The 23,620-nt window shown below is 40.3% G+C and overlaps 1 protein-coding gene across 3 annotated transcripts in view; it reads right to left on the bottom strand.

Moving 5' to 3' along the window:
• The window catches only part of ankfn1a (ankyrin repeat and fibronectin type III domain containing 1a), a 121,437-nt gene extending 103,921 nt beyond the window's left edge, over positions 1-17,516 (bottom strand). Inside the window, exons 1-4 of one of the 3 annotated variants that reach the window (XM_018761384.2) lie at positions 17,332-17,409; positions 16,150-16,197; positions 15,912-16,036; positions 12,775-12,927 (exon numbers count right to left, since the gene is read on the bottom strand). In XM_018761384.2, the coding sequence (XP_018616900.1) occupies positions 12,775-12,927; positions 15,912-16,024 (266 nt within the window). In that variant the 5' untranslated portion in view covers positions 16,025-16,036; positions 16,150-16,197; positions 17,332-17,409. Of the gene's footprint in view, positions 1-12,774; positions 12,928-15,911; positions 16,037-16,149; positions 16,198-17,331 lie in introns of all 3 variants that reach the window. The other 2 variants (XM_018761385.2, XM_018761387.2) reach the window with 2 other exon arrangements.
• Positions 17,517-23,620: the final 6,104 nt, after the last annotated feature.

Below are 23,620 nucleotides of genomic sequence, written 5' to 3'. Positions count from 1 at the left end.
GCCTCTGTTCAGTTCACCAATCCACCGACCCTTCGCACATCCCCAACCAAGAGAACACGTCTAGTCCTTTGATTCTGAATAAATGAACTTGCACTTGGGTCCAGTCTCCTCCATGTCCTCTGCTCATTATCACAGTAGTAACATTTATTATTTCTTTCTATGCCTCTCTTTTATAAAGACTGTAAAAAACATTTATTATTATTGTTATCATTATACTAGGGGGGCGTGGTGGTGCAGTGGGTTGGACCGGGTCCTGCTCGCCGGTGGGTCTGGGGTTCGAGTCCCGCTTGGGGTGCCTTGCAACGGACTGGCGTCCCGTCCTGGGTGTGTCCCCTCCCCCTCCAGCCTTACGCTCTGAGTTGCCGGGTTAGGCTCCGGTTCCCCCGTGACCCCGTATGGGACAAGCGGTTCTGAAAGTGTGTGTGTGTGTGTGTGTGTGTGTGTGTGTGTGTGTGTGTGTTATCATTACATTGTATTATTATTGTATTGTTATATTAAAGATGTTTTAGTATATCCAGAAGTGTCTCTTTAATGTTTTTATGCATAGAAAGATACACAATATACTATATACTAAGACAAACATTTGACTAACTGACGTTAGACACAGATCCTACCTAACTGTTCCGACTTACGTCAAAATCCAACTTAAAGACAGACTTTTACATAACAGAACTTGTTCGTAATCCAGGGTATGCCTGTATACAGTTTTAAGCAGAATAACAAGAACATAAAAATACAAAACTACTTAAGTGAAAAGAAATAATGTCATGAACAATACAAATGTAGACAGCAAAAATATATTGTCTAGCCTGCTGCAGCAGTGAAATACCTGAATCACAATAATCTCACTTTGAACACTTCCTCTAATTTTAACAATATGAGGTAGATTTCCAAAAGTTACTTTTTCATCCTGTTCCTAGGCACGTACTTTGAGAAGTCTAAAGTCTACAGGTACCTGGCATCTGAAACAGCATAACTTCGACTTTTCCAGGATCCTTTTCTGTAAGAACCCATCTTTCTGTGTCCCATAAAAAACTCCAGAAGCTTCTGTAAGGCAAGCATTTTGTTTTTTCCCTCAAAACTCTTTTAGCAGAACCATAAACAGGACTGGATCTTAAAAACAATAAATAATACTATGTTGAAGACTTTGTACAACTTATTTCCACTGGATTCATTTGCAAGGACTCTATGTTGCTGCCCTACTCAATGGCTCAGCCTGCAACATAATCACAGATAGGACAGAGTGCCTCTTCATAAGAGCCAACTGCCCTCTCAGTATTCAGAACCATTCATGAATTTTGCATTACACCTTAATTCAAGTCAATTGCTGGAGCCTGAATACTCCCGAGATCACAGGGAATCAAGAGCAATGGACATTCAAATACCTGATAGGAGAGCAGATTACACATTTCTAAACTACAAAAAGGGAGTCTTTCTATTAGGTTCTTTATTTGTTCTGCCAGACCACTAAAAGCTTTCATGAAAACACTGACACAAAAGACTGACTATGACAGCTAAACTGGGTTTTTAGAAGACAATGTGAATATCGTGCACCAGGCCATTAGAGTAAAAGGGTGGGAGGGGTGACCAAGCAATTTTTCTGGGGTCCCAAGTTACTGCTTCTCACTAGGTGAAGGCTATAACCAAGACCTGAAGGCAGTAAAGTGGGTGATGCAGATTTGCTCGCGGAGCTAAATGGCAAATTTAACAACAAAAAAGAAAGTATAGATACTGAGTGACAAGCTTTGACAGTTAAAAAAAAAATGGCAGACACAGTGCAGATGTGTTGTCCATCTATGAATTTCAGGGAGATTCAATGATATTGCAAAAATGAAAAACTCCACAACAGGGCAGCATGGTAGCACAGGGAGTAGTGCTGCTGTCTCACAGTGCCTAGGTGGTGTGAGAGGATGTGGGTTTGATCCCTGCTCAGTCTGTGTGGAGTCTGCATGTTCTCCTATGTCTGGGTTTCCTTTGGGTGCTCTGGTTTCCTCCCACAGTCCAAAGACATGCTGTTCAGGTTCACCACTAGTGTGTGAGTGACAGAGAGAGTGTGTGTTCCACTGATGTATGGATGAGTGGCCCATTGTAAGTAGTGTATTCAGTGGTGTAAGTCACCTTGGTGAAAAAGGCATGTGGGCTGATAATACTACATAGAGTTCAACGGAAGTCACTGCTAAATAAATAAATGTAAATAATACAAGTCAAATTCAGAGATGACATGGCATCATGTACCTCAACACAACTGTACTATAGACTTGGAAGTGTAACAGGCAGCTCTCAACTGATAGACCATAGAAGAATGCAATGCTGTTAACTGCTCAACAGACCAAAAAGAGCATAGAAGCCGATTAAACACAACAAGGTCCAAAATGGACCACCAAACCTGATCCACAAAGCCCTTCACCTACAAAACCAAGAATCTGGAGTAGCAAAAACAGTGAGGAAGACATGATATTCAAGAAACAACAATGCCAGCCAAAATGCAACTGAAATATAAGAGTCACATTCAAATGTCTGTTAATATTCTTTCAGATAAGCAGGCAACACAGAGCCAAACACTATGTCAATCAATAAATTTTACAAAGGTACTAAGTAATTAATTAGTATGCTTTTCATGAAAATTAGTTATATTAATATAATTATTTTAATTATAATTGTATTAATTATTGTGTTATCTTTTGACCATGCTAAAAGCATCTAGCTACTTCACAGTTTTATAATGGAACTGATGACAAAATATATATCTAAAATTCTTCAAAAAGGAAAATACACTGAATATTTTTCTCATAAAAATCAGTTACTAAAGATAATTTCCAGCTTCTAAGAAAATCAAATCTTTCTTTAAAGTCACAGAAAAAAAAGAATAAATCACCTACCACCATAACCATGTTACAATCAAAAAAAACTAAAACCATCTGTTTTGGCACCTGCCATCTGTTTACAACCAATATGGGGGCATAGGGCAAGTGCTGCTGAGCTTCATTAATGAATTCCATAAGAGAGAGAGTATGGAAGTCAATTACCATTACATTCTTCCATGCATGTCTTGATATTTATATGTATTCATTTAGCTGATGCTTTCCTATAAAGCGACTTGCAAAGTTAAGGTACTTACAATTATTTACCCATTTATACACCCGGATAATCTTACTGGAGCAATTTTAGGCCACGTACCTTGCTCAAGGATACTACAGCTGGAAATGGGATTCCAATCTGAGATATTTGGATTTAAAGATAGCAGCTCTAACCACAACATTTCCAGCTGCCCCTAAGTCTTCTCTTGAAAAAGGAATATACAGACATCATGTAAACTCCATACAAAGCCTAATTTAAACTATCATACTTAGCTCGGTGTCCACTGTCCCTCTACTGTCATCAATAAACGTAGACACATTTCAGTGAAAAAACAATTATATAGCTGAAAGACACATGATACACAGTATCTACTGCAAAAACAATCTAAAACAAAAGTAAATCACTTAATTCAACTGCAGTGCTATCAGCTACCAATATGGAAAAATGATCATATGAAAGAAAAAAATATTCACACAGGTCTGAAAATGAAAAAATTCTTTGCAAAGTTTAATACATGGCTTACAAAATAAAGTGGGAAAAGTTTCAGTTCTGTCCGTTTTTGAAGTAGCAACACATGTAACAGACAGGTGGCAGTAGGTTAAATGCCTTATTGTAATCTCGAATGGAGGTAAAAATATTATGAAAAAGGGTTTCAATTTAATTTGGACTTTTTTCAGCATTAATAATACCTCAGCTGAAAAAAAAACTGAATAAATTCATTCATCTGGAGCCAACTACACATCAATTTTTATGAAGGACGAGTGACAGAGCATGTTTTATCTTGCCTTTAAAATAACTTACATTATTTGGAACAGCTATGTATAATTTGCCAGCTTACAAGAGGAGGTGGGTTTGTGCTCCCATAGAAAGGAGTAGGAGGCAGCATTCAAATGAAAAGAATAACTGACCCACTAAATCCTTCACTAGTTAATGTGAACAACGGGATGAAGTAGTCATGTAATTGGTAGTGCTAGGGTCTTACAGTTTTATGTTTGCGATTCAAATACCTTGCTGGCTCATTTTTGTTTTGAGTTTTCGTGTTCTCCATGTTCATGTGGGTTTCTGCCCGCCATCCAGAAACATGTAGTTTAGGTAAATTTTTCACTCTAAATAACCTTATTTTGTGCACATTTGAGTGTTACAACCCTATACTGCTGATTTCTCCTCCTGAATGCTGTTATGCGAGTTGTGTTCAACCTGCCAAACCATTCCCATGTGTCTGCACGTTGTCTCTCTCCATTGAATTCCTCTCAGTGCCCCATGAGCTCAAGATGCTGATTACAGCCTACAGCAAAATCTGATCTGACAAATCCCTCAACACAACCAAAACCACTGTGCTTCGTCACCTCTGGCTGCTTAAGTTTTCCATTCACGAAGAGTATAAAACTTAAGGCTCATTGGTTATCACAACAAACCAAACTCCAGAGAAGAAAGGACTTGCCCCACCTGAAGTACGTGAGGAACAAATGTATGGAAGGTTGAAAACAGTGCATGGGATATGTTAAAAACAAGCTGGAACTGCAAAAAAACTGCTAAAGTAATTGAGCAAAAATTTTCTGTGTCCTTTGGACAATGGTCATTAGGTGTACCCTGCCTCACATCCTATGCTTCCTGCCCTATGAGATAGGCTCCATACCACTGCAGTGTTCTATTAGATAAGTTGGCACTGAAAATAGATGGATGGACCAGCAAACACACAAATGTATTTGAAATTTGAAATCTCACTTCTACAGGCAGCTTGCACAGTAATTGTATGAGCAAAAATTGTGGTATCAAACAAACAAGCTTCAATCAGTCAGTCTGTTAGCTTCCACTTGGAGAGGGTTTTGGCAATAGCAGTGCTACACCATTTTACACAAAACCACGCATGCATGAGCACACACTATGTATACACACATAGACACACACAATCTGTTTCTGGTATTGTTTTGTTGGAACCACATCCAATAATCTCTGATCATTTCACTCTCATTTTCAAAGCATGTAAAGAGAATTACAAAATTAATTAAAACACTCTGTACTGACCAGCAAGGTTTAATGCAATTTCTGCATGTAAAGTTTGGGATAAGACATATTAAGCATAAAAATCTGTTTTTTTCCCCCTCAAACTAATGAAAAAACTTGCTTCTCACTAAAATTACAATGCTAGAAAAAAAAATGTTTCTTGACAGGGAGAATTCATGACATACAAGATGTTTAGATAGATCAGAAATGCATAATAAAGAGCTATAAGCCACATTCAAATATCAACCTTTTTAGTGTGTGTGAAAATGTCATGAACATTAGAATTACTACGAAAAAAAAAAAATCATTTCATAAAATACCAAAATCAGTGCATTTTCACTCACTAAAAAAACAAAAATGATATTGAGGCCACTGGCACGTTAAGATGTTAAAATCCAGACTCACTGCCTTTGGAAAAATGCAGAGCAGCAATTACATCTTAAAAGCATATGAATGTTTGTTCTTACAAGTTAAGTAGAAGTAACATACTTGAAGTTCAATAATGCAAGGACAAATTATTTGAAATGCAAGAATGTGGAAGATTTAGAGCAGCATTAACAGCAGCATCAATAAGGAAAAAAATACTTTTTTTTAATGCTGAAGGGACATGAATTAATATTTAACTGTGGAAAAAAAGAGCAAAAGCTGGTTAGAAAAATTTAACCAACATGGACCACAATTTTACTAATCAGAGAAAAAATAATAATTGGTAAGAGGTTAAAGTGATTGTTTGAGGCATGGAGTTCAAAGCTGCAAGTTGCTGGTTCAAGTCCTGCTGTCCTTTATTAGTATTTAGAATCTTTTAAGGTAAACACCCTGCATTCACTCACTTACTAACCCCTAATCACTTGTCCAAGGCAGTCATGGTAGTCTGGAGCCTATCCCAGACACACAGGGTTCAAGGCTAAGTAGGATACACTCTGGATGGGATGCCAGTCAGCTGCAGACCCTCAATCACTCCAGTGAAAAAATACACCTATATGAATAAGTGCTGTAGGTATCCGTTCAGCTAAACCGTTATAATATGTCTAGATGCCACGTGATATACACAGAGATAAATGGAGCTAAGCATTTGATAAACTAATGAAACACCTTCATTGCATCAAGTTTTTTCATGTTTTCTTGAGGGAAAATTAAAAAAAAAAACAAAAAAATGGTATCAATTGTATTCCAAATTCTACCTAGGTCATTCATATATGTGTGCGTATAGAAACACAAACACATGGTAGTGGAGTGGGCAGTGCTGCCACCTGACAGCACCTGGGCTGTTTTGGTGTAGATTTAAATCCCGCTCAGTCTGGGTTGAGTTTGCATATTCTCTTCGTGCTCCAGTTTCCTCCCACATTACAAAGACGTGCAGTTCAGGTGAAATGGTGATGGTAAATTTCCCACAGTGTGTGAAATGGTGAGAGTGAGTGTATATGTGTGTGGCTATCCAGTCTTGGGTGTGTTATACAACAAGTGATTCTAGGATAGGCTTTGGACCACTGTGACTCTGAACAGGACAAGGGGTTCGCAAGAATTTACACGTACATATATTTGACAGTTCACTGAAAATACAGATGTGCAGTGGAGTGCAGAGTGCAACATTTAAACACAAAATGAGATGACATCTATTCCCATCATCCTCAGTCAGTACACATACTGTAGCTGTTGGTGCATTCAGCAGCTTGAACTAGTTACTAATCTGACTGACTCAACCGGTCTGTACGAAGACACTTACTTCACCCTTAACCTGGATTAAAAGTCAATATAACCAAGGTTATAGTCCTTCTACTAAGGTGAGTAGAAAAAGTTCTTGAATTAAGGATTACAGAATATCCACATAACAAGTGTCCATATGACAGGGGATGGATGCAGTAAAGACAAGTAGAAGAAACAAGGAAAACTGATATGAGAATTTCATTATTCACTGGATTTCTTAAAAAAGGCACAGCTTTTAATGCAGTCAAGTATTATTTTATTATATTTAAATTCTACAAATTAGAAAACTCTGATATGTTTCAGGAGATGCGGTGGCGCAGTGGGTTGGACCGGGTCCTGCTTTCTGGTGGGTCTGGGGTTCGAGTCCCGCTTGGGGTGCCTTGCGGCAGACTGGTGTCCCGTCCTGGGTGTGTCCCCTCCCCCTCTGGCCTTACACCCTGTGTTGCTGGGTAGGCTCCGCGACCCCTTGTGGGACAAGCGGTTCGGAAAATGTGTGTGATATGTTTCAATGCAAAACAACATTTTTAATAGTTAATCTTCTACCAGAAACAAACCCATAAAACTTCAGAGAACTGACAAATAAATAACAATTCTGCTTGTTAGAGCAACCTCAAGTGTGTGATGAATTTGAAAGTGATCAAAGTAACAAAGCTCCGGCACCAATGAGCCTGCAGCTGGGTAACAAGTTGCATGTTTCCTTATAGAAGCCAGTGAATTTCCATATGCTGAGCACACAATCAATGTCTCCCCAGGAATCCATCCTGGCAGCTTACAGGAGTGCTGTACTGTCTTTCACCTCATTGCTTATTGTTATGAAAGCCATGTTCTATCCACTTCTGTTCTCAAAAAAAAAGAAACAATAAGGACTGAATGCCATACCTGCACTAGGCAATATCCCAAAAACACACACACACACACACACACACACACACACACACACACACACACACACACACACACACACACACACACACACACACACACACACCTTCAGAGCCGCTTGTCCCATATGGGGTCACGGGGAACCGGAGCCTACCCGGCAACACAGGGCGTAAGGCCAGAGGGGGAGGGGACACACCCAGGACGGGACACCAGTCCATCACAAGGTACCCCAAGCGGGACTCGAACCCCAGACCCACCGGACAGCAGGACTGTGGTCCAACCCACTGTGCCACCGCACCCCCTATCCCAAAAACATCAAAGCCTAAAACACTTTAACCTCTGTACCAATCAAATGATCTTATTAGATGTTTTTTTTATATATATCTGACACCTACAGAATGGAAGAAAAACTATGAGATTTATGCAAGAAATATTTGTCCATAAAAAAATGCAGTGTTGTCAAGCCAACGGCACATGATGTACTTAAGTGACAGAGACTGGTGCTCAGTCAGTGGCTTGACAGACTTTCTTTTATAAAATTATATATTGCACATGGTCTGTATTGTTTATTTCATCAGTCACAACGAGCACAAAACTATCAGTTTTTTAAAATATTATCTCACCCATTGTAAGAAACCCAGTACTTACCAAAATCCACTATATACATTTATAAATAATCACCTTAAATTAATTTAAATTTAAGTAACTGTAAGAAAAGCATAAAAAGCCAAAACGCTGTCACAACAAATTTACTGCTAACAATACAGAGTGAAATCTGGCATAATCTTGCAAATGTGAAAAGTCAACATTTATTGCTGCACACTTGTACAAAAGCCATATTTCTCTTAATGCAGTGATGACTGCCTCTAACTAAATCTATAAATTGTGTGTACTGTGACAATTTTTGCAGACAATTTTACAATACTACTTGTACATGACATCTTACCACAGGATACAGTCAATGCTCATCACCGAATCAAGTTATTTGCACTGTTCTGACAAACCTTTGTACAATCAGTTCCATGACAGGGACTTCATTTAAAATGAGTCTCATTTAACAATATGTGCCATGCACAAAACTAAACACACTTATCCACCATGCTTATGTAGCGTTTGAGAAAATGCACATTAATACAGTGAGAACACACAACCTCCTGACAGAAGACATTATAGCTCAGAACTAAACCAGAGTCCAAGCATGACAATGCCACCTACTGTTCTACCATGGTGCTCATATACCCTTTTGTGTCAGTGAGAAATGGCCATAGTTGTTGCCCTTTGTCATCAGCAGTGATTGACTTGGGATAAATAAAGAATTGGAGCCATGTTATTAAATTCATGTGAACAATATGATTCTGGAATGTGTTAGGTATGTTAACAAAACCTATGCAAACATCAAAACAGCAGCACTGTAGGATGAAGCTCCACTTTTAGAGCTGTAGGATGAAGCGCCACTTAATGCCACTAACAGAAATTCAAACTGCACAGACCATGTGCTGAAAGACCATGCTGCCCTCAATATTTATAACAAATGTAAATTTCTCAGTTTTGTAAAATCTTTTCAATAATGGCATTTGCTAAGCAACTAAATAATGTAACACTGACATTTAAATTTCCATAGCTAGGACACTTAAGCACAAGAGACAACATGGCTAGCAGATTAACAGGTTTAATATCTGTGAAGAAAACAGAATGGAACTTTACAAAGTTATTGATCTTAACAATGCCGCAGGCTTAATTTTTTGTCTTAAAAAAACAGGAAACAAAGGTGCCAAAGAAAAGAATAACTAAAGTCATTATTAACATATTCTCCATGAAAATGTATAAGGTCTCAAACATGTCAGAACACAATCTTTGTATATACATTTTCAAGTTTGGCTGTACAGCTCTCATGCATACCAGAGTCAGTGCATTAAAATTAAACCAGGTTTATCCTAATCTTTGATGCAATTTCAAAATAGGTAGGTTCCCTCCCATTTAAATGACACTTCCACACCCGACTTAAACATTCATTACAACAGAATTATAAGAGAATGCTTCACATTCCTGTGGATTTGTTTTTCAAACACATGAAGAAGTTGTCACACCCATAGTACTTCTCTATGAAAGTGAAAAACATGCAGGTATTCACTGCAGAGAGTGAAAACTTGTGAAGTATAAAATGTTATTTCAATTGCTTTTTGTATGAAAGTAAGCATTATGATAAAGACAAAGCATAATGACAGAGTGGCAAAGAAAATACGTACTGCACATAGAACAGATAATCACTTCGTGATATGATGTATTAAAAGTATGACTAATCTCAGGTAGGTAAAAATGTCATTTTGAGCACTGAATGTTATGACAGCGACCTCTAGTGGATAAAACACATAATGACAACACTTGTATGGAACTGCAAGACAGAAATAAAATTTTCCTTATGACACCATATTCCAAACCAACTTGAAATATTAGAATTTGCATCCCAAGTTATTTATTTTTATTCATTTAGCAGAGCAAGAGGGCAAACAAATGTGCATTTCACAACAGGCTACGCTTTAGATGTAGACATACAATCGAAGTACAGTTATTTTGTCCAGCACCATCGTTTTTACTCTTTACATAAGTAGCTGCCTATAAAACTGAGTGAGATAGGAAATACATGATGGAAATGGTAACAATGCAAAGTTATAATTTATGAAATCAAAAGAGAAGTGTGCCCAAAAGAGATGTGTTCTGAGACTTTTGAATGCTGAAATGGATTTAGTAGTTCTGAAGGATTTACAATGATTTACTAGTACATGAAGCTGAAAATTCTTACTGTATCAATTTACCTCAAGTACATACATTAGGGGTACCACAGCAGGAGAGGGATTTGAACTGGGGACTTTCAGATTGCATGGCAAAAGCCAAAACCAAAGTGCCACCTCCTGCCCCTATTATCTGATATAAATGCAAGAAATTAAATTATATATTTTATTTATATTATTAATATTTTGCTTATATATTGTTTTAATTTATATATATATTTATTTTATTTATTTATTTTTTTTTTAATTATTTTAGTGCAACAACAGAGAATAATTCTCAGCAGGGAAGTGTACCAGCCACAAATGTTATTCGTTACTATCAATAACAATCAACTACAATTCAAACATTTCAAACATATGTTTGCAAACATTTGATGATGTTTTCTGAAAATCGGTGCTTCATGTAACATGCCTACACTCATTTCAATTGCCAATTGAACTTTTACTGGTTGATCACAAAGTCACAGAATATTAAGAAACAAGAATTTAGAAACCCTCTTTAAAGAGAAAGATGTGATTTTCTAGAAAGTACAAGAGTAAGCCCACTGATATTTTGTCTGAATTATTTACTTAGGTCAAAATGTTATTATGTGGCATTTCATAAAATCCTTAACTCAAGCAGTATACTCACTGACTCACATTAACCACTTGTACTGCTCAGAGTTGTAGAAATGTGGAGCATATCTTGGAATCACTAGGTCCAAGCCTGAAGCTGTACTCCCTGGACGGGACACCGTCAAAGGGGAGCCACAGACACACACACTACAGGCAATTTATACTTGCTAGTCAACCTAAACCGCAAGTCATTAGAGTGTGGGAGGAAACCAGAGCACAGACAGGAAATCCACACAGACACGGAGAAATCGTAGACACCCAAACTCCACAGACTGAGCTGGATTCAAACCTACGCTCAAAAAGTAGAGGCACTGTGAGGCAGCCGTTTTAGCCGCTGCACCACTGTGCTGCCTTAAGCAGTACGTTTAGCAGTTATTTGTGCTATTTAGCAACAACCATCACTGATATGACCTCTTTTTCTGATAAATTACCATTTATCAAAACCATATTCTCCCCTCCCAAACACTGTGAAACAGTGCTACTCTCTGCGCCACCTGAATAAAAACAAATTTTATATATCTTGAAGAATCCAGTTACACAATATAAATAAAAACTTCCACTGTATTTCCTGCCACTTTACTAAGTAATTAGTCTAGTGAAAAAATCTAACTGAATAAATAATGGATGATCTGTTTTTCAGCATGTCATGTTGGAATCACTTTCTTTTAAATTCACTAAGTGTCTGTTGTGTGGTCAAGCCAAACAATCTGACATTTCTTTAATGTCTAACTGAGATGCTGTCATCTGCCTACTCAGCAGTTTGACATTCCTTATTGCAAATGCCATGTTGTTGTAAAAATACTAGAGAAAGCACTGTTGATCAGTGTTTGAGGACTTTTTCTATTATGTGCTGTTCTGCAAGAAAGTAGTCATTAAATCCCAGTGCAGAACTGATATGGTCAAAACAAGTGATTTCACCGAGTGAAAAAATAGATGGGTGAATTTACCACAGTAAAGTAGAGATGAATGGTGAACACAGGCTGTTTAGAAAAAATGCCACAATGGATGGCAATCTGTTCTTCAGACTTGTTTGAAGTTTTGTACAAAGAAGCAGTCATGAAAATTCAGCATGTAAATTCCTCCTTCTCACTATAGTCAAATGACACTTCCATGCTCCATGATAACTTTTTAAACAAAGTGAAAAGTTCTTGGAGATCTTGGCTACAGATCAGAAGGAGCAAAAACAAAAAAATAACATTAAGAAATCAATACACACCACCAATACTGTAGCAGATCATTGAAACGCATTCTTTGAGCAAGCATATCATTGGTTGTGTTTCTCTCATTTTACTTTTGTCAGTATGTAAAAAGTGTAGAAATAAATCTACACTAATTGAAGTCCTCTAATGTTTTTATAAATAACCTTAACTTAAAAAGTTCAAAAATAAGTTGTTTCTACAAGGTGGCTGTAAACTTGCAATGACTATTTTTCAATATGCATTCCGCTGTACATATTTTTTAGTTATTTCTCCTCATTTACAATCTTGCAGACACTGATACAAACCATAAGCAGAGCAGACATTTGGAACAATTATAATTTTTTTTCTTTGACCTGGAAAGTTTAAATATTTGTCTCTAAGGTGGTCTACTTCAACCTATATCACACACAGGGCTACAGTAACATTAAACAGTAGCACCACAACTGCTGAACTGGCAAATCCCAAAAATACCAAATAACCCATAAAAATGATTTAACAGATACCTGGGTTTCTTCTCAGCGTCTGCAGTTTCACTAGGTGTCAGGGACTGAGAGGTGGCACATAATGATTCCAAACTTCTCGGCAGCAGTGTAGAAGGCATACACAGCCATGTCTCCAGGTCTGTAAATTTGGAGTAGCTCAGCATTTCCAGAACACTGCATGAAACACAAGTAAGGCTTTCATCAGGGTCCAAATACACTCATTTACCAATGGCAGCAAATGTCCTGTCACTATATATTCAGTAATAACCTCAACTATAAATATTATGAATCACTGCAATAAAACCATTTAATAATGAATTCAATACTAGATTAGGAAAATAATTTAAAGTAATTTAAAAATATAACATACTGACTGACAAAAAAGAGACTAAATGTTAAAGAAGAAAGCAGCTGTGATCACATTTTTTTTTTTTTTTTTTAAAACTAATACACGGATTTACTTATGCAGTTGATGGAACAGAAGGAAACTGCACAACTAGCCAGTTGGTTTATGACAGGTTACCTGTCACAGTATCTTTCACACACACACACACACACACACACACACACACACACACACACACACACACACACACACACATTTTCAGAACCGCTTGTCCCTTACGGGGTCACGGGGAACCGGAGCCTACCCGGCAACACAGGGCGTAAGGCCGGAGGGGGAAGGGGACACACCCAGGACAGGACGCCAGTCCGCCGCAAGGCACCCCAAGCGGGACTTGAACCCCAGACCCACCGAAGAGCAGGACTGTGGTCCAACCCACTGCGCCACCGCACCCCCTCCAGTATCTTTCAGCAAGGTATAATCTGCCTCAGACAAAAATGTCAATCAGTTATCAACTTAGAAATACACACATTTTCTGAATCGCTTGTTCCATACGGGGTCGCGGGGAACCGGAGCCTACCCGGCAACACAGGGCGTAAGGCCGGAGGGGGAGGGGACACACCCAGGACGGGACACCAGTCCGTCGCAAGGCACCCCAAGCGGGACTCGAACCCCAGACCCACCGGAGAGCAGGACCCGGTCCAACCCACTGCGCCCCCCTTCAAGTTAGAAATAGAATAAGGAAATCGGAAAATAAGGAAGCAAGTTGTTTGACCTTTGAAAGGATAGGATTTCATCAATTTGTACAATAAGAGAATACTCATCCTACTCATCTCCAGAAAGTAAAGTGTTTAAACAGATTCCAGGGGTAAAAAATATTCCCAGAAGTAGAGGTATAATTTTAAAATGACTTTTAAAGTTTAACAAATACATATTAAGCAAGCCAAATGGAGATATTTACAGAAAAATACTTTTAGCCTCCATTTTAGTTCTAACTCAAACACACACACACACATACACACACACACACACAGTCTGAAACTGCTTGTCTCAAGCGGGGTCGCGGCAAACCAGAGCTTAACCCAGCAACACAGGGTGCAGGGCTGGAGGAGGAGGGGATACACCCAGGATGGGATGCCAGTCCTCTACAAGGCACCCCAAGCAGGACTCAAACCCCAGACCACCCAGAGAGCAGGACCTGGCTAACCCCCCCCCCCCATGCCACCCCTCCTCAAACAAGCATACATTGCCAAATCCAATAAATGCAGAATTACTTGCCCCATTTCCACTAACAGTTGGTTTAGTACTGGTGATTGCACAGCAGGGAGTGGGCAATCGTGCTGAAAAAAGGTGATAGCATTCTCTTTACTGCTTAATGACAGGAAAAAATTTCAGCATAGTCATTTCCCAGCAATAAGCTCATCAGTATGGAGACCAGTCCTCCCACAGCAAAATGGCACAGTCTGAATTCATGAACAGCATCAGTTACACAAATTAATGAGGGGAAGTTTTATTAATTTAGTGTACACACCATAAATTATCCTGCTGCATTTGTCAAATTAACACAAAATTTGAAAATGCAACTACCATTAATTAGTAAAGAACCATACTTTTAATAAATTTTTCCATTTTCATATCCTGACCTTCAGCCTGAGCTGATGTCAAATTACCAATACAACTACAGTCCTATAAAACACAGTAGCAAGATTTGAGTCAACGCTCTAGAATATCTGTAACATATATTGAACAATGTAAACAACTTAATTTCACCCTTAAGTAAAGCTTAAGAGAGGTTGGCAGAGTGTATAGTGGTTAAAGTCAGTCTTATAACCCAGAAGCTGCTGGTTTAAGTCGTACTGCAGTATCCACACACACACACACTTACTGAACCGCTTGTCCCATACGGGGTCGCAAGGAGACGGAGCCTAACCCGGCAACTCAGGGCGTAAGGCCGGAGGGGGAGGGGACACACCCAGGACGGGTACTGCAGTACCTTTAACCTAAATTTCTCCAGTAAGACATCCAGTTCATTAAACAGGTGAAACTGTAAGCAGTCTTACTTGTTTTGAAAGTGCTGGTAAAATAATGGAATAAAATAATTAAATAAATATTAAGAGTACACATGGCCTCAAGAAGACTTTCAAAAGCATGTTCTATTGAATTTGGCTCTCATGCAGGGGGTGTGGTGGCACAGTAGGTTTGGCTGGATCCTGCTCCCTGGTGGGTCTGGAGTTCAAGCTCTGCTTGGGGTTCCTTGTGATGGACCGGCATCCCAACCTGAGTGTGTCCCCTCCCCCTCCAGCCTTACGCCCTGTGTTGCTGGGTTAGGCTCCAGCTTGCCGCAACCCCACTTGTGACAAGCGGCTTGTGTGTATGTGTGTGTGTGTGTATGTGTGTGTTAGTTCTCATGCATAATACAAGGACCACAGACAACGAACTCATGCAGCCACCATACTCAGCATTGCAGTAAAATGGGGGGCATGGTGGTGCAGTGGGTAGCACAAGTGTCTCTTAGGCTGAGATTTGAATTGGGCTTGTCTCGGTCTTTGCAGAGTGTGCATGCCTTCCCCTAACATGGGTTTCCTTGATGCGCTCCAGTTTCTTCCCACAGTGAAAAAGATGTGTGTTTCAAGTGAACTCTAATTTGCCCTTGTGTGGGCATGTCTGGGTGAGTGTTATTGTGTGGATGAGTGTATTGTTAGTAGCATAGTGGAATGTCTGTAACTCCACACTTGGATAAAGGCACCAGCTTAATATGAATTGATAAAAATAATAACAGCCTACACAGCCATCTTAACACTCAGAGTGCCATCACCTGTCCTCTCCCATCCCTGGGATCTCCTCTTTCTCTTCAGCACCCTGAAAGCCACAGGATGTACTTCTCTCCTTGGAAACCACAAAACTGTTTTTATCTGCCTCCAGGGACATCTTGTGCCATCACTGCCAGGACAAAGAAAACAAAAAAAGTTAGGCGCAAAGAAACACTGCAAAATTATGACAGTATTTCACATCATTTAAAAGTAGATTTGAAAGCATCTTTTATACATGCTTACCTGCCATTTCAATCTGTGAACTGTACTGTTGTTTGGGTCCAACAAAGTCTGTCAACATGGCATGTACAAATTAATGGCGGCTGCAGGGTGTTTTCAGTCAGCATGCAACATAAATGAATGCCTAATGCATAGTTTGAGCAGTTAAAACTTTTCAAGTGGCCTTTTTTTGGAAACAAGTCTAAGCACCGAGTCAAGCCAGGAGGCAGGAGAAGTGCTGAAACACACATTTCCACATAACGGGCCACATGCCTCACACAGCAAACAGGACAATTACTCTCTCGGCACTGCTACATTTGGGATAAAAGTGAAAAATGGAAATACAGTAATGTAAAGTGAATGTGAAATAGTACTAGAGTCCATGATTCTTCTTAAACAGACACTGACTGAGAAAATGTTTTGGCTCTCCTCCTGTGTGTGAACCGGGAAACACCTAGGCTAGCGTTTGGTGTGTTAAGTGAAAAGTTAACAAGTTCACCTCAGTTTTAGCTTACTTCAACAACAGTCATGCGGAAACAATGAAAAATCTGAGGAGAAAAAAAACACGAAAGACTCTGTCTTCTGCCGTGACGTGCTGGCATCAGGAAATTTCAGCTAAGTTATGAGCTATTCGTGCGTGGGCAAGTTGAAGAAAGTAATATTTGGCTCTGCTTTGATTTTTTTTATCCGCACAAGCTACAACTCACTGACGGTGGGAATAAAAGAAAAGAAAAGAAAAAAGCAAAAAGCTTGGCGTTGTGTGTCTATCCCTCCATTTTATCGACCTTTTTTCCTAACGATCCGCTCCGCTCGTCTCGCGCTCCTAACCGCCGCTGCGCTCGCGCATCCTCCCGTTTCCCCCGCGCCGCAAATTTACCATCCATCACCTAAACGGCGGGGACGTTAAAATGGCTGCTCCGGCTCACCACGTTAAAGTCGGAAAAAAAAGCGCGTCTTTCATTGCCATGATTTTCACCTCTTCCTTTGTCCTCCGTCTCCGAGACGCGTCGCTGGCAGCGCAGCAGTGGCACCTCGAACGACATCGCGTCGCGATAATGAAGCCAACTGAACTTAGCGCGTCCTTCCAACTTACTTTTTTACCTTCTACGTCTGAAGGCGGCCGAGAGCTAACTCTGTTTCGCGTTATTTTTGATATACCACAAAGTTACATTTTTATAACAACAATTAAAAATATAACTCTCTTACCATAGCCGTGCCCAGTTCAGCATGAGGAATGAGTGACCCAACCTCTACTGTCATCAGTAATTAGTCTCCGTCTCAGAGACACTTTAAACATGTGGTTTTAATGCTCGAATCCGAGAAAAAAAGTACTTTTTATCGATACAAAAAAAGCGTGTTTTCTAACAGAACCACAGCGTTTGGTGGGAAACAAACTATATTTGGAAAGGGCAGGATACAACTATTAAGCAGATGGAATTACAGTGTGGATTCCTCCATCAAATTTTCAAAGGGATGTCTGAGGGAAAAAAAAAAAGGGAAAAAAGATAACTACGGACAGGAAATATTTATGCCGTTCTCCGCCTAAATTGTAGGACTGCAATTAAAACCCTGTAATTTAGATAAACTGCATTTTCCATGTTCATGTTACCGGCAAAACCGGTCTGAGGTTTGTGCCCCGAAGACAGATTAATATTTACTATACTTAAAGACTTCTCAGGTTGCCTTCAATCGGCATTATCATCATATCTCATCTTTTCGCTATATTTCATCTTGGATTATCAGAATCTGATTTTAATCTTGTGATTTTGTTAGGATGTTTGCCTTATATGAATATAAGTGTAAGTCGCCTTGGGCGAAGGCCCCCCTGGTAAATAAAAAAAAAATAATGATTGTCATAATTTTAAAAACTTCTTTATTACAAGAATTTACTCCCTTCTAGTTTATTACATTTACCAAACTTAGAGAATAACTTTGCTTTATTTGGACTACAGTTTCTTCATAGGAAAATAAGTACAGGCAGAGTAAAGCCTTTTTTGGAATACACCATTTTTATATTATTGTTTCATTTTAGGGTGGCGCGGTGGCGCAGTGGGTTGGACCACAGTCCTGCTCTCCGGTGGGTCTGGGGTTCAAGTCCTGCTTGGGGTGCCTTGCGATGGACTGGCATCCCGTCCTGGGTGTGTCCCCTCCCCCTCCGGCCTTATGCCCTGTGTTGCTGGGTAGGCTCCGGTTCCCCGTGATCCCGTATGGGACAAGCGGTTCTGAAAATGTGTGTGTGTGTTTCATTTATTGTGTGTTTAACTTGAAAAAGTTGCACTTGTTGCATTTGTGCGCTTGTGGTCGTTCAGTTCTTTTACTGGGACTGGTGGGTCTGGGGTTCGAGTCCCGCTTGGGGTGCCTTGCGACGGACTGGCGTCCCGTCCTGGGTGTGTCCCCTCCCCCTCCGGCCTTACGCCCCTGTGTTACCGGGTAGGCTCCGGTTCCCCGTGACCCCGTATGGGACAAGCGGTTCTGAAATGTGTGTGTTAAATTCCACACACGAGCTTTTCTGTGTGGTACCTGACATGTTTGTGAGAAAAAGGTCTACCGTTTATTACCGAGTACTCTTGAACGACTCAGGATGTGTCAGCTGTTGTTGTTGTGATCATGTAATCTTTTACTCGTATGTTTCGGCCATTTATACATATTCACATACATTTATTCATTTAGGAAACACCTTTCTCCACAGTGAGGTGCATTTCAGGTTAAGTAGAAGTGCATTTCACAACAGGTACAGAACTTCAAATACGCACATGCCGCTGCCGAACCACCTCTTTTGTTGGCTTGCATGGTGCAAATAGCTGCCTGCGGAACTGAGAGTCCCAGCAAATATGAGGATGAATATGACAGGTGGTGTGATGAAAATTTATGGAGCCTTTGTCAAGGCATACAATTACAGTTATTTAGCACACACTTTTCTCCAAAGCAACTGCCAATGGGTACTGTGTAGGTTATGAGCCCACACGCCTTATTCACCGCAGTGACTTACACTGCTAGATACGCTACTTACAAGGGGTCACTCATCCATACATCAGTGGAAAACACTCTCTCTCTCTGTCACTCACACACTATAGGGGAACCTGAACAGCCTGTCTTTGGAGTGTGGGAGGAACCCAGAGCACCCGGAGGAAATCCACACTGACACAGGGGGAACATGCAAACCCCACAGACTGAGCAGGGATTGAATCCATGTCCTCTTGCACCGCCCAAGCACTGTGAGACAGCAGCACTACTCGCTGTGCCACCACAATTACTTATTAGGCCTGCTTGTTCCGTATGAAACAATCTTCATGTTTACCTGTTAAAAAAGTAATGTAAAAGTTTTAACAACTGAATGACCTGTGTTGCAAGATAACTCTGCTTTTATTAAGCTTCATAATTAAATGTTTGAATTGGACATTCTGAATAACAGAGTTGCAAAGCCTTACTGAATCCCTACATGAGTGAGTATAACCATGGTGACGATGATGCAAACAAAAATGTTTCTTTCAGCATAAGAACAAAAGTAGATAGCCCAGATGTCTGGAGAGAGGACGCATTGTCTTTTCCATCCTTTCGCCACACCGCTGAATTCCTAAATGTTATTTACCGATAACAGTTGTGCTCGAGAAAAAGAAACAGACATAAAACAAAATGAACATAGGTAGCCGTTTTCAAAAAAAATGCAAAAAATAAATAAATAAATAAAAAACTTAAAGAACCTGAGGCAAAAAAGATATATGTGGGTCTGTGACAGGGGTTCCCATCTTCTCAGTCCGATAAGGATGTTGTTAGATGAGCGCTGACTGCGATGAGTCCATAGACCAGCCTGCTGTTTAGGGTTTCAGTCACACGGTGGCGTCCTAATCACACCCTTTCAAATGGCCAGAGTGAACCTGTTAAACCTGGGCTCAGAAAACCAGCAGCTGTTCAGGTTTTCCTTTGAACACATTAAATGCAGAACAAAAACACTTTTTTTTTGGACGGACATAAGGGTGTTTTGATGGAATCAGATCTCTGAGAGGAGAATAGTAATTACTGCGGCAGAAAAAAGAAGCGTAGACAACTCCTTTAACGAAGACTGTGTGAAAGAGACACATAGGATGCTGCTTGGACAAGCTTAATTACTGCATCTCACTGTCACACCAGAGACACGGCCATCAAATTCTGTTCTCCCTCGCCGTTTCCGTGGAAACGGCAAGCAGCATTGAAACCCAGGTAGTCCATTTGTTGCTTCATAAGGTGAGTTCATAAAATTTTCCATTTTCAGCCTCACACCCTCTCGGGCTGCAAAGAAGAGTACGGTCAACAGATGCAGTTAAACAAAAGACTAGTTTTGTAAGGCGAAGGACGTCCATCAGCGTCAATACCATTGTAAGGATATGCGTTAATGCTTGTTGAGAAATGGTTGGTTGTTAGTTAAAATTTGGAGAACCGGTTTAAAAGTTAAAAGGGCAAGTTTTATTATTCTTGTTCATTTATGCCAGAGAGGGTCAGCACACCTGGGGCCTATGAATTGTGAGGAAGGTCATAGGTTATGAACCTCCTACAGAGAAAGTTTGCAGGATCACTTTTGCTCTACATTCCTCAAGCCAGTAGCGGAACAGTGAAGTGCTTTGTCATGACAAATCATGGAAACTATTCACCAGGGTGGGAATAAGGGTGAAATGAAAAAATGTAGGTTTCAAAACCAGGTAGTGGGTTACATTCCTCTGAAAAGGGGGGTTATTATAATTCACGGCACGCCAAGAAGGGAACGCGAGACTGAGAAAAACCCTCATTACCTCTGCTCTAAACTCAGTGTGAAAGAGAGTAAATCAAAACACTTGTATGTCCTGTAACCCAGCAAGGAGCTCCATTTATTTTTGACGCTGTGATCTTTTGATGGGCTAACATACAAAACAGTTAAAAGTCAGAGAACAGCTCCTTTAAGCTCTGACACTAAAAGCAGGTTGGATGTGGGATTTCGAATCGTGCACCAGTGCCCATAATGTCTGCAGGGGTCATAGCCAGGAGCACGCAAAGAGGGTCATGTATTAGAACGAAGTGATGGTTGTGGCCAAGCCGCAATACCTAGAGGACTGTCAGATGTTCTCAGTCGATGAAAGCGTCTCCTATGGATGAAACACCGAGAGGAAGTCAGCGCAGCAGTTGCTCCGGAAACATCTGGCTGATGCTCCAGTTCTTTGGCGGGTCAGTGGATGTTTTATAAGTCAGCGAAATGGTCATTGTGGGAAGGCCGGCGCCCAAGAGAGGAGCTTTGCTCTCACTCTCAGCCGGCAGACGGCCATAAACACGGCATAGGCAGTGAGGAAATGCCCCTCCAATTCACAGTTTCCATGGCGATTGCAGGAGGCAATGTAGAATACCTCATTTCCTGGTTCCCAGCATTAATATATAAAAGCTCCCATTTTTACAGCTCTGGGGTAGGGGTGTGAAAAGAGTTAGCCCCTTTTAAGAGGCACACCTGCTGAAACTTTATCCTCAAAACGCATCAAGCCATCAGTAGTCTGGTGGAACCGCACACTCCACCAGTGGGAAAAAGTGCAAGTTGTCAGACGGAAGCGTAAATTTTAAATTTCTTCAATCCGTTATAACATTGTATTAGATTACTTCTTGATACGCAAAGCATCTGCTTTTTCACAGTTGTGAAACATCTATGCAAAAAAGCAAATGCTGTTAGAACTAAGAAAAAAAAAACAACTTTTCAAGGCTACAAGTTTGTCAGACATTGATTTTTTCAGACCAAAATACTGTACTTTATTTTCTTTATGGCTTGGCTGTAAAAGTCAATCCCAAAGGTAGCGAAGGCATCTATGTATTTTGGCATTCTGAATTTTATTCCAAATTCAAATGTCAAGTGACACATTAAACCACGTTTACAAACCGAACATGTTTTTGCCAATAATACATAGAACGTCAATGGGATGATTGAGCTGATATTCACTAAACAACAAATCACTAGTTTCAAGGCTGAAAGCAACACTGCAGTGAGGAATTAGCTCTCAAAAATTGCTGATAGTTTTAATGATAAAATAAGTCTTAAAGGAATCACACTGATGCATTGGAACGGGGATGCGTTGGGGTGTAATTCGTATTATTTGAGACATTTAGTTAGCTCATAATTTTTCTGGTTATAAAAGCATACTAATAAAAAGGACCTAAAAACATTTGGACTTAAATTTCTGAGAAATTGATGAAAAACTGAGCTTTTTAGAGTGTTGTCGCTCTACTCTGAGAACAGATGCCACATTAATTGCCACCACCATCCTTCTGTCCCTATCATGTCCAAAGAAAAGAACCCCAAAGTGCCAAGAGCGAGGAAGAAACCTCTGGACACATCTGTGCTCTGTGTGCGAGCGGCTTTTGATCGGCGGCTGCGGTGGAGGCGGTCCGAGGCGGCGCTCTTGGCGAGGCGGCAGGAAGCCCACACTTTGACTGTGAGGACTTGCAGAACTCATGACCGGGGATCCAGCTGTGATTCAGCTGTCTGGAGCCTGGGGGTCAAGAGAACAGAACACGCTGGACAGCAATCAAGACTTCATGAGTAACTTATTCCACAAGGGCAGTGTTTGCAACAAAGAACGGCAAATGCCTTCAATGGACGTTTTAAGGTGCCTCGCTGTGTTTTCATCATATTGAAACTGTTAGCATTTGTAATCCATCTTGTTTGTTACTCAAAGTTGTTCGTCAGACAGATCCTCGAGGGAAAACAATTTCTTAATGTGGGGTATATCACATTACTGTGTGACAGGAAAAAACAAATAAAAATGATGAATTTAAGCCGGGGCATGTTCCTCAATCCAGTTTCCTCACGAAGCAATGTCTTGCATAAGTATAACTGTTCAATACGATTCCACAGTGTGCAATATCACTGCTATGTTTTTCAGTGCAATACAACTCTATTACCCAAATCTCAATCACTACACACACACAACCTGAAATCGTTTGTCCCATACGGGGTTACGGGGAGCTGGAGCCTAACCCGGCAGCACAGGATGAAAGACTAGAGTGGGTGGGGACACACCCAGGACGGGACACCAATCCATCACAAGACACCCCAAGCAGGACCCGGCCCATCCCACTGCACCACCACGCCCCCCACTATATTTATAATGGTAGAAAATATAACCCAAATCGATACGGTAACAATACCCTGCTGCAAAATAAGTGAATCGTTGTCAATCTGCTCTTCAGTAAGAAAGTGTGGACAAAGGTGTCACCAGAAGAAAAACTGTAAAAGTTATTTTAAGTTACGGAGGATACCGCAATACAAACACACCATCGATACTGCGGCGCTTGTTTCTGTCAATTACCAACACGTACAACCTAAAAAGTGCATTAAATACTTTTGATGTATAATATTTATACTGCAGATCCTGTCCACATATCCTCCGCAAATATGGGCAATGTAAAAAGGTCTATCCTTTTCAGTTTCCCATGGATACAGTGCTGGATTGTTGATCGCAAGCCAGACTCATTCTCACAGTACTGAGGGCCTGGGATGAATGCAGGC

The sequence above is a fragment of the Scleropages formosus genome, chromosome 20 (genome assembly GCF_900964775.1).
Source record: "Scleropages formosus chromosome 20, fSclFor1.1, whole genome shotgun sequence".
NCBI lineage: Eukaryota > Metazoa > Chordata > Actinopteri > Osteoglossiformes > Osteoglossidae > Scleropages > Scleropages formosus.
Note: the sequence above shows the minus strand (reverse complement) of the source record. Positions and strands in the feature narration are given on the sequence as shown.